Raw genomic sequence first — 12639 nt, 5'->3', positions numbered from 1 at the left:
GATTGCCTTACTGCCAAAGAGAGGAGAAAGGAACTTTGTGTGTACTTTTGCTCAACTTGTGAAGGATCTCCAAGGGCTTGGAAAAGAGCTTGGCTCCTGCTGAAGTCTCAGGAACAACAGACTTCACCCCCCAGCTCCCCAGAGTTTTTGGGAAGTGCCTGCTGTTGTTGGGCCTTCTGAGGGACTGCGTGTCGCAAGGAGCTGGAAGAGCGACTCAAGAAGGAGAAGCGCGCCGCCGTCGGAGCTGTTGTCGTCGCATATCGTAAAGTGTGTCGCCGCTGCAGCATCGAGCGGAAGCGTCTCGCATCATCCAGGAAGTGTCTTGCAACGCCGAAGAAGCGTGTCGCCATCGTAGCTGACGCATTGCACTGCATCAAGAGAAGAGTCTCGCATCGAGGAAGAAGCGTGTCGCCATCGCAGCCATCGTAGTTGTCACATTGCACTGCATCAAGAAAAGCACCTCACATCCACGGAGAAGTGTGCCGCCGTCGGAGCTGCTGTCGTCGCATCGCGTAAAGGGGTGTCGCCGCTGCAACATCGCATCGAACGGAAGCAGCTCACAAATGTCGGAGAAGAGTGTCGCTGCCAAGGCCGCTGTCGTCGCATCGCGTAAAGGTTGACGCCGCTGCAGCTAAAGCTTCGAGTCGAGTCTTCTCGCAACATTGGACAAGCGTGCCGCATCTGGAAGATCTTCACGTCTTTATTTCTTTGCACCAAAAACTTCATCGCATCAACATCGTTGCAACACTTTTGTTGCCCTGCGTGTCGCATCTCAAAGGTACATTGACTTAAAGTGTCGCATTTAAGAACTTAAGAGAACTAAGCAAAATCCTACCATCTAAAGTAACAGTATTGTGTGTTTTTGTCGTTTAATGGTCTTGTGGTAAATCTATATAAAGAATACTTATTTTTGATATAAAACCTGTGGGGTGTCCATTGGTAGTGTTGTCACTTGGTTACTGTGTGTGTTCTCAAATGCTTTACACACCGCCTCTGAGATAAGCCTGTCTGCTCGTGCCAAGCTACCAAGGGGGTGAGCAGTGGTTATTTTAGGAGTGTACCCCCCTACCCTGACTAGATGAGGAGGTCCCTATTTGTCACAGGTGCATACCTGTGCCAACTAGAGACCCCCAAGTCTAACAGGCATTAATCCAGAATTACAAATAAAAACATTTGAGCATATTATTAGTCTTTTTACAATTTATTGGATCATTGAAATATCATATCAAAAATATGAGATATTATAAATAGTTAATATTAATTGTAAGTGTGCCAAAAGCATAACTCAAAAATCTTCTTTTTTTCTTTTCTTTTTACCCCTTAATATTCTCTCTTTCACCCCACAGCATTCATGTTCAATCACTCAAACCCCAATCAACCGACATCTATTTTCAAACCACTTAAGGTGAAAGTTTATATGTGCATCAATATGGACAACAGCAATAAGGACAGAAATGACACACGTGGCTGTAACAAATTCACATAATTTAAAATATTTCCATCAGTCCATAAAGTCAGACCAGAGGGCTATTATATACTTTGTCTCGAGGCAGAAAAACACTGATTTATGTATTTGTGTATGTGTTAATGAGGCATCTTCTTCATACCTGATTCCTTAGGAAAGTTACAAATGTTCCTGTTGCACTATGACGCACTCGCTCACAGAGTATACCGTGTTTTTCAATATTTACTCTTTGTTCATGCCCATCCCTCATGTACAGATATGGCTGTATGTGGCTCATGGAAAGATAACTGCAGAATATCTCAAAATGAATATCTTGGTCTCTTCCATTCTAGGAGTAAGCGTTTGGAGTTCTTAAAGTCTATGCTTCTTACTGCGCCAGAGAGTGAACCAACAGAAACACCACTGACAGCCAGTGATGCAGAAAGTTCCATGCCCTCCTACCTGAAAGTGCCACACTTCCAGCGCGTTCAGATTACTGGAGACTATGGATCCGGCGTAAGACTCTTCAACTTCCCTTCTGTTCTCTTCTTTCTTTCTTGTGGGGGGGTGACTTCAAAGCAGATCTCTGATGTGCACATGTCCCCTTTCATCTTAGCCCTGTCGGGCTGACTATGTTGGGGGGTAATCAATCTTTTGTGTGGGGACAGTACACAGCCTATTCAGATATAAGTGTAAGCCACCTCTCCCCCTTCGTGCCCAGGAATGCAATCAGAATGCAGATGAGTCTTCTGTCACACCCAGCCCTTCTTGTGTTGTGGCTCTCTAGAGGGAATGCACAAACTGTAGCTGCCTCCCAGGCCTGACGTGTATTGGAGACAGACTGTGAGGCACAAAAAATGTCCACTTTCTAAAAGTGCCATTTCTAAAATAGTGATGTGAAATCCAACTTCACCAGTAAGGGGAATTTATTATTACCATTCTAAACATACCAAACATGACAAAACTACTCCTTTCTCATCAGGAATTACCACTTAAAAGTATACAGTTGAATTCCCAATGCTAGCCTATGAGAGGAGTAGGCTCGTAGTAGTGAGAAACAAAATAGGCTATTTGTCACTGCCACAACATGCAAAAAATAAAAGTACATGTCCTACCTTTTACTTACACAGCACCCTGCCCATAGGGCTACCTAGGGATTACCTTAGGCGTGACCTATGTTAGAGGAGAGAGCGCATGAACTTTAGCATTGGTCAGCAGTGGTAAAGTGCCCAGAGTCCTAAAAGCCAACAAAAAGACAGCCAGAAAAATAAGAGGAGGAAGGCAAAACATTTGGGGTAACCCTGCAAAAAGGGCTATTTCCAACACAACTGATATAGAACAGGTTGCTTTTTGATGACCACTGCAACACATTTTGGTCCAAAAACAGAACTCTTTTAGTACTAACAAAGGGCCTGATTATGATGGCGGCGAGACCCCCATGACAGGCTGTCGGCGGTGGGCTCACCTCCATCGGAACCACCATCACCACCCGCCACATTGGGATGGCGGACGGTGTGATGGTGGTCGGAAACACGGACCCCCATTCATCCGATGGGCTCCGCCTGTGCGGCATATGGCCTCGCAATCCCTGCAATGGTGGTGGTGCCTACCAGGCACCGCCGTAAGGATTATGATGTCCCTCCTTGCCAGCCTTTTCATGGTGGTGAGCTGGTGAGAAGGGACATTTGGAGCCCGTAGCAGGAGTCCCTTTCCCCGGCCCTCTGATGTGGGCAATGGGGGTCCTATGGTGCCCCCCTACATGTTCCTGCACCATGTGGCAGGCAGCCCATGGTGCCTGCCATGTAATGCAGACATATGTCAAGTGATCCCTTTTTGTATTGTGGTGTGTACTGCTGCTAGCAGCACCCGCAACCATACAAAAGATAGGCATTGCAACCGCCATGGTGGTGGTCGCATCATAATGTATATGTTGGGATCGCCGACAGGTGGGTGGTCCCGATTTCCGATAGGGTAGTGGGCAGACATAAGTCCGCCCCCCATCATAATCAGCACCAAAGTATTAACCACCACTGTGTTTAAAGTGGCAAGAAACTGTTTAAAAGTCTTTGAAATGGTTGAAAGTCTGATTCATGAAAACTGTGCTATCATTAGAGCTTTTCCCCAACACAGAGCAGTGCAAATATTTTCACCTTTTTAGGGAATAAAGTCAATCACATTCAAGAACCCTGACCCGGTTGTTCAACATGAATTCTGCCTGATACCTAGAAACCTCTTATCTGGCATTGCAAAACTGCAATAACAAGTACTGCAGAGAACAGAAATTGATACTATTGAAATTTACATGATTTTCTGTCATCCTAGCTGTTGTCTGAATTGAATCACCTATTATCTGACCACTTGCTTTTGAATTTCTTTAGTGGGGCCTGAGAGAACAACAATGTTGAACATGTTGATCAGCACCATACTACATAGGAATGATCTTAAACACCCTAAAATGTTATAGAGATAAACTTAAGAGTTTGATCTCATCCCTGTTGTCATAGAACAGTTCTATTTAATACCACCTGTCATTTTCCAGGCAATCTTGGTCAACTCCAGTAAAATACCTGTGGCATCCAGCCAATGCATATATACCAACTTCCCATTTGGAAAAGGGAAAATGGACAATTGTTCCATGAACTCTCCTAATCAGGTACCTGAAAAGAATCTGTGTTAGGAACTAACAAGCCTACCAGAGACGATCGATTTTTACTGGGTACCTCGTCTGCTTTTCCTTGAGCCAAGACACACACAAAATGTCTGGACATCTGGATTTATTAGAAGCCAAGCTAGCCTGTCATCATTAGCGGTTGAATCCAGCAGTCACATAATTGCAGCCAAGGACATACCACCCTTAACTGACATAATTCAGTCTATTGCAGGCTGACTGTATTAACGGCCAGAGTGTTCCTGGAGCTTTAACTCCCTGGACTAAAGAGTGGTCCTTTCTAATTCACATATTGGGTATGCATTTAAGCTGCTTACTCAATGCATCAAAGACAACTTGAAAGCATCCCCTATATGTAAATAAGTGCCCCACATAGAAAAGTGAAAAATGATGCTTCCTATCCAGAGATGGTAAAATAATAAATGACTGCATAGAAATCGAAGATATTGTGACTTTAATAATATAATGAAAACACTTGAAAGTCAACACAACCACATGAGAACAGTAACACTAACCACACAAACTAAATCTCATCTTCCTCAATGAAATGTAATATTAATCGATGCTCACTAAAGGTTTATTGCCTTAAAAGTAGGGACTAAGGCAACATGAAAGGAATCTTATCATCCAGGTGAGGGTCTATTGCATTAAGTTGACTGAAGTGTCTAGACCAACACATTATTGTGTCATGAAGCAAGTAATATTCTAGATGTGTTGAATATGTTAATTGCAGAGCTGAAAACTTAATATGGTATTTAACAATTTGCTTCATCCAGAATTTTGGATGCATAATGATTTCTCCTAATGAAGGATTTTAAACCTGAAATGTAAGGAATACAATATGTACACCAAACAAACAGAATTGTCAAAACAAAGTTAATTTAAAAAAAACCCAGTAAAGATGTCATATGAATTCCTAACGCAATAGAGTGCATCATTTTCAAAAGTGTGAACCACCATCAAGAATAGGCTTTCTTGGACATTAAAAATACATAATTTGCTGGATACATAATCCTTTAGCTCCAAGTATTGGAAAGTGGAAGAAAAGTCTTGACGAATACATAATACAGAATACTAGAAATACCTGTAGAAGAAGCCAAGGGGCACCCTCAGAATCACCATATGACATCGGACCAGTGGGCCCAAATCGGGGTCTTGTGGACTGACCAATTTGATGTAAATATATAGATATAGCGGATAATAAACACAGACTAATCAAACAAAAGTATATATCAGTATTATCTAATGAAAGTCGCATACCTCCCACCCAGGCCTTAATGCCTAAAGGCGTAAGCCATTGCTTCTGCTCTGGGTGTGGTTTTTACACCACCTTATGTAGAAAGCACTTACTTGGGTAGCTTCTGGAAGGCTAATGCTAATTTGCCTAGTGGAGCTTCAGGAAGCAAAGTCTAACCTTTTAAAAGTGACTTTTCCTGTAAATGTATCAAAAATCCAGCTTTACAATTGAATTTGATTTTTTAAAATGAATATTAAAAACAGTGGTTGAATCACTTCTGTAACTTATCCTAAATCAAACTTATTAAAAATTATTTTTTAATTTTTCTTTAGTTTTTCTGATAGGATAAGCTACAGTCCTTTTCAGTGAAGATAGCAGTCACTAAAGGAACATGCCAACATGAAATTCTTACAAGTTCCACTTTTAAATATTTTGCACCCTACCCTGTTGGTGCCAAGGCCTACTTAGAAGTGACTTACTTACGTGTAAAGGTAAGGCTCCTCCCTGTCAAAAAGTGTTATTTTCACCAGTTTGCATGCAGGCTTAAAAGAAGCAACACAGAGACTACACATGTAGGCCAAAAGCATAATTTTCCTTGCCAGGCTCGTGGATTGCACAATAGGTGCTGCAATCCACAGGTGACATTTACCTTTCGATGCCATTGGTCTATTTTCCTGCCCTATATACTATGGCCTTACTGGAAAGTTAAATATACCAACGAGGGATTAGCCAATGTTTATAGTAGGGGCTGGACAGCTGTACCCAGGTTTGCAAGGTTCAAAACGGAGAAATACAAGGCAGCACATATTGGGCCGAACATGCAAAAAGGGTAAATTTCTAACATGAGACATCTGTCATAATAGCCAAGGTAGCTATTCCCTCTTACTGTTTAGAGTCAGGAACTGGCATGTGTCAGATGCCAATGCCTTCATTCGCTCTGCCAGCTGAAACCTTTGACCTCCAGTCAATGTACATCACATTGTGTGCCTTATTTGGGGCAGATATTCCAACAGGTTTCCAATTGGGGACTGCCAGTTAATGCATGGCATACTGGAACCAAAGGAAAAGATCACACACACTGAGAGAAATGTCACAGCACGTCTGGGCCAGTTGTTTTTTGTTTTTCAGTAAAAAAATCCTGCTTTAGGAAAAACCAAAAACCTTGCCAAGTGCCTGCATTGAACATGACTCCTCTGTAAAGCTTCAGTGCCTTCATTGATGCTGCAAAGTGATTCCCGTCATGCTTTAGGCAGGGCTGCCAGTATCCCACCGGGGGAGCATGGACATTCCTCCGTGATCTTGTGAAACAGCTGGATGTCATCCACTTTTCTAATTAAGCCCCTAAAATTGGAGATGCAACTTAGTTCAAGAGGAAGAGAGTCTCAATGAATGGACCCCAAAACACCAAAGACTCCGCAATGAGTTTGGGCCTGTGGGAAACATGGTACTTCCAGCTGCCGGAATACGATAGACGACAGCATCATGACTGTGGGGAGTCAGCATGCACATGAGACAGGCTGTGCCCGTTCAATAAAAGGCCTGTGACTAAGGTAAATAGCCTTAAACTGGATTCTTTGCCAGGCCAGCACCATTGGAAAGAGTGAAATAGTAGTACTTACACAGTTTGCACCCTAGTCTCACAGTCAAAATTTGGTTACACTGGAAATTAAAAATGCAAAAAGACACAGATAGTAACAATTGCAGTAGTTTATGAATTAATACACATGCTCCATCTACTAAAACATGCTTTGCTGGGGAAATAAAAAGCATAATATTCTTCAGAATTTTAGGCTCCTGAAAGCTGGTGGACCAAACCTTTTGGATTGGTTTATTGGTACAGTAGACAGATCCTTATGAAAGAGAAATTTGTAGTAGAGACAAAAATCAGTATAGGAACAGGGTCTAGATGTAGTGGCCACAGGTCAAGAGACCAGCAAGAATTGTCTTCACCAATCAGAAGGTACTCTGTTTTGTTTCCATTTAACTTTAGAACATTTAGAGGCACCCAGTTGTGGATGGCTTGAAGACTTGCCTTAAACTGACCAATGAAGCTAGGAGAAATAGAGTCGACAAGAGCAAGGTGTCATTCGCATAGGCAAGACAATTCAAGAGCAGGACCAAGGCCAGTAGTTGAGCAATGGCAGGCCAGCTATTTCACACTTATCCTGTCATGCCCAAAGCTTTTCTGCCATTGCCACTAATGCAGACAATGTGCTATGGAATAACTGAAAACCTCCCTAACCCTCATGTTGAAAATTATGTGACTCAAGGGAACTAGCAAATCATTGCGAGTAGAATTGTAATGGGCCAGACGTTCTGAGAGTCTGACGATTAAGTACCCTGATTTTCGATTAATGGTTTCATAATGCCATTTTGCAGTTATCAGGCATCATGACAGAAGAAAGGGAGGTGTTAATAATCAGGCATAGTTTGTTAGAGATGACTTGCTCAAGGCCTCATAAACTAGGCAATAGGCAGAAGTATTCTGGAGAGCCTGATTTGATGGATTTCAAAGTCTGCAGATGTCAGTCTCTCCAGTACAAGCAGAGAGGAAACCATGCCAGGAGACTGATAAGATGAATGCTGTTGAATCTGAATAGGTGCCACCTCATTTTTTTTTATTCAACACTATAAACAATAGAGTTTCGTTTTAGAGGAACAGTAATTGGCCAGATCATATCATAAGTGTTTGAAAGGCTTACTAGACCAAGAAGATCTAATTGGACAGTGAGAAGAATTAACAAGAGAAAATAGATGCCAAGATGGATTGGAGGCAGACTAAATGAGAGAGGTAAGGAATTCAGACCTGGCCCTATACGGAAAAGACACATAGCAGTTTAGCTCAATTTTGAAAAGAAGTTAAAAAAAAAAAAAGGCTGTTACACCAGTGGCTCTCTGCATGTTTAACATTCAGTCTTTCTTCTCAACGTTCCAAGGTGAGTTATATGTTAACATATTTGCAGTAGTGGAGGCAATGGAGCTGGAGGAGAAAGTTGTTAATCAACCCACCAGACAAATCAGGAATTTAACAGAGTTTGAGTAAATTGTGACCCCCCCCTGGGTGGTGTTTGGGGAGTAGACCGATATTAGGGAAAATAGTGAGAGCTGTAGTCTTATGACAACTCCCCCCTCTTTACTAGGGGTGTGATGTGGGGCACTCCTGATAACTGGAAAGGCCATGGAAAATGAGACAAGCAGATACTCAATCTAGGCAAAGGTTGACGTTTCAGAATCAGAAGGAGGATTATTGGTCAAGAGAAGGTCTAAGGTATTTCTTCTAACATTTGAAGGCATCTGAACCAACTCAAGTTCCTGAATGTCCTCAGCGACATGCTGATGGGAAGTGTTGCAGGCATTCCCAGTATGAAAGAATCACAAATTCCCCTAGTTATGCTCCATGAAGCCCTTGTCTGGTGGACCATGTGTGAAAGTATTTCAATATTGCCTACAACTATCCCCCACTCAAGAGGCTTGTTTCTATGCAGGTTACAGTTGATGATTTTGAACAAATCAGTCGGGACCTTTTCCGGGCCCTAACCATACGAGAAAAATATATGCGCATGTCTTACCAGAGATTCCCGAGGACCACTTCGCAGTATCTTCGCAACATTGAGGGAAAAACCTGGAAGGAAGCTGATGAAGTCCACCCAGGTAGGTGCTGTTGTGATACCACTATCTTAATGAAACAGTTTTAATAGATGTAAAGTTTATCTGAAAACGGAAAGACTTTTAATATCCACAGTCCGGTGTAGACGGCTTCTGAGAACTATTTCTTGCAGATAAAGTTTCTCATGTATTGAGGACATTTACAAACAGCACAATATGGAATTCATCCAAGAAAAGCACAATATATTTTAGATCTGGCATGACACAACTTTAGCTATCTTGCCAGCCTTATGTGAAAAAAGTAGAAATAAAACACACATGCATATATACAGATACAGAAGGGTTTTGGATCAGCCCCCTTCATCCATTTGTCTATCGGGCTGTCATTACTGTTTTGCTCTGTCCACCACAGCATATAGCATGAGACAATGAGCCAGCCTACGTCAGCCACGTGTGCACAGAGGCCTAAAAGTAGGTACACTTCTGTGCCAAATCTGGTTGGTCAATACTCTAGTTTGTCAATGCTATTTTCTTTCCATTCTTTCACACTCTTTTCACCACTTGCCTGGTGGTGTTTGATGCAGGCTTGCAGAGGGTGTGGCCTTGCCAACCCCTGCGTCTTTTCAGGATTTGCTGCATGAGCAGGGAGTTGAAAAGTCTGCTGCCATAGGTTGCTGTGGCTGATGGTATTTGACCAGAGGATGTGGAGGATTTTCCTCAGACAGATGTTGATGATGGTCAAGATTTTGTGGTGGTGGTCACTGTTGTCCTCCAAGGTTTCTCTCCATACAGAAGGATCTATTTTTATATTAAATCCATTGGAATTTGCTGCATAAAAGGAGTCTATCGCCGCTGTAGAAACCCTGAGATTTTTCTTTCTTAAATTTGGGCGGCGGAATCAGGAGTAGGCTGATAGAGCTTCGAAGAGGTCTCTTTTGGCTGGCTTTTGATGCTAGGTAGTAATGTTTTGAATATACATCTTGCCTTGATTGGTAGCTGGTTGAGTTTCTTGAGAGTGGTAGTGATGTGGTCAAAGCGAATCTCCCCCAAAAGTAGTCTGGCTGCTGCGTGGAGTGTAGCTTTCAAAGGGGCTCAATGTGTTTTTTGGCATCTGTGATTGTTGCATTACCGTAGTCCACCTTGGAGAGGACTTGGGATTGCACCACAGTTTTTAGGTCTTTGATGGGGATGCAGGGTTTCCTTTTTTGTAGGTGTTTAAACATGTAAAAGGCACTTTTAAATGAGGCATTAATATGCTCTTTCATATTCAGGTTTTTGTCAAGTGTAATCCCCACGGGATTTAACAGAGTTGGAGATGGATAGTTTGCAATTTAATGCAGTGAGGTTGTTGAGCCAAATATCTGCGTGAAAGGACTTGTCTTTCTGTTGGATGAGCAGGAGTTCGGTTTTGCTGGAGTTGAGCTTAAGATGGTTGTTAGTCCGCAGGATTGAACCGTGGAGAGAGTGCTGTTTAGGTGCTGGATGTCTTTAGCTGACAATATTTTAATGTAGAGTTGTGTGTCATCAGCATATAGATCATAGGCAATTCTGGATTATATCAGGATTATTGCAAGGGGTTCCATATCGAGGTTAAATAGGGCAGGAGACAAGATTGACCCTTGAGGCACTTTCTGCGAGACTGGTGTGGCTTTTGTGGAGGAGTTGTTTAGTTTGATTAGATGTGAGCGTCGGTTCAGGAAAGAAGCAGATCACTGAAGGACAGTTCCATTGATGCCTGCACGTTGTGAGAGGGTTTTAGGTGGATGTCATGGTTGACAGTATCAAAGGCAGCCGAGTGGTCCAGGAGGACCAGGAGTGAGGCCTGGCTATCATCCAGAGATTTGTGTAGGTTGTCTGTGATGTTCAGTATTGCAGTCTCTGTGTTGCAGCATTTCCTGAACCCAGATTGGAAGGTGTTGGGCAGGTTGTAGGGAGGTTAGTCATAGGTCTGTAGTTGTTAAGGTCGTTTTGGTCGGCCTCTATGTTTTTTGATGAGGGGGTGACTTTGCCGAGTTTGAGGAAGGCCATCATGGAGCCGCTCGATAAGGAGGAGTTAATGATTTTAGTCCATGTAGGAGCAGTGATGTGACTGAGATTTTTGACAAACGCAGCAGGGAGGGGGTCATAGATATGAGATGTCCGCTTCATGCTAGCAAGTAATTTGAGGACTTCTTCTTCAGGGATATAGTTGAATTCAGTCCAGTTGCATTGTTTTTCAGTTAAAAGAGGTCGAGGTTGGTGTTCCGGATTGCTGAGAGGGGGCGTTTGGGTAGACAGCCATTAGTTGGAGATAAGGTCTTGGGTGGACCCTCTTTGTAGGAGGAGCATCCTTGGTGCGGGTGAGGAGGTGGGAGGGACAAGAGAGATTTTGATGTTGGATACTTATTCACAGAAGAATGCTGTAAACTCTTCACAGTGCTTAGTAGAGTCATTAAATGAGTGTTTAGGGAACAAGGAGGTTTGCTGTTTGATGATGTTAAAAAGGTCTTTAGGTCTGTTCCTAGAGTGGTTGAGTTGAAGAAGGAGGATGTGTATTTTACGGGTTCAGCTTGGAGGATCGAGAGATGGGTTAGCGAGGGTTATCTCCATTTTCTTTTAGCAAATCAGAGTTGTCGCCTCTCTTTGTTCAGATCTTTATTAAACCAGGATCTGGAAGGGCTACTCCTTGATTGCTTGAGTTTCAGAGGAGCGACTGTGTTAAGGAGTTAAGCCATTTTTGTGTTGTAGTGGATGGTAAGCTCGGTTGGAGGATAGAATTTGTGAAGTGACTAATGCTTCTTACTCTGTGTGAGGGATTCGATATGGTTTCCTCGCCCAGTGCGTGGGACGGATAGCTTGGGGTTGGGCCTTAGGTTGGAAGGTATTGAGATCAAATAGGATTAGGTGGTGGTCAGTCTAGTTAGAGGGTAGGATAGAGTAGAGGAATAAGGTGTTATGTTTAGAGATGATTGCGTCAAGGGTAGAGCCCTTACTGTGAATTTGTTTGTTGCAGTGTTGATTAAGATCATTCTCTTCCAAGAGGGTGGCTAGGGCTTGTACTGTTGGATCATCTGCATTGTTCAGGTCCAGGTTTAAGTCTCCTAGTATAATGTCTGTGCTGCCTAAATCTTTGAAGAATTGTGGGTTTTCACCTGGAGGGTGATAGATAAAATGAAATGTGGGGTTCGACCTTTAAAGGAGAGCTGAACTCCTAAATATTCAAAGGTAGGGAATTTGGTAGTGCAGAAAGGAGATAAGCAAAGATTATTTTTGTGTATAGTGGCTAATCCACCACCCCAGCGATCCTTGCAGTCGCAACAAATGATTGAGCAGCCCGGTGGGATGAGGAGATCGATGAAAGAGGATGAGTGGTCGTTCAGCAAGATTTCAGTTAGAACACAGATGTCAATGTTGTGTCGTAGGATAGTTTCAGCTATTTCAGTGACATGCTTGAGTGCTGACAGACAGTTAAGTAGCATGCTGCAAAGTGTAGTTAGTCATCTTGGGCCAGGCTAACTGGGTTGAATGGTTGTTAGTCGGGCAGGCGGCCTATAGGGGGAGTAGTATTCATGGCCCTATTTGGGCCAAGGATGACCGGGATCGTGAGGTGGCTGGGTTGAATAGGGGCCTTGTCATAAGTGTTGCTCAGCATTTTTGCTTCCTGATTAAATATTCTAGTTGTGGTGCGTCTAGGTTGAAGGTGGC

The 12639-nt window shown here is 42.9% G+C and overlaps 1 protein-coding gene across 1 annotated transcript in view; it reads left to right on the top strand.

Annotated features, from left to right (window-relative positions):
- Window positions 1-12639, top strand: part of AMPD1 (adenosine monophosphate deaminase 1) — a 567491-nt gene that overhangs the window by 90515 nt on the left and 464337 nt on the right. Inside the window, exons 3-4 of the mRNA XM_085615836.1 lie at window positions 1798-1960; window positions 8835-9000. Of these exons, the coding sequence (XP_085471962.1) occupies window positions 1798-1960; window positions 8835-9000 (329 nt within the window). The remainder of the gene's footprint in view (window positions 1-1797; window positions 1961-8834; window positions 9001-12639) is intronic.

The sequence above is a fragment of the Triturus cristatus genome, chromosome 7 (genome assembly GCF_964204655.1).
Source record: "Triturus cristatus chromosome 7, aTriCri1.1, whole genome shotgun sequence".
Lineage (NCBI taxonomy): Eukaryota > Metazoa > Chordata > Amphibia > Caudata > Salamandridae > Triturus > Triturus cristatus.
Note: the sequence above shows the minus strand (reverse complement) of the source record. Positions and strands in the feature narration are given on the sequence as shown.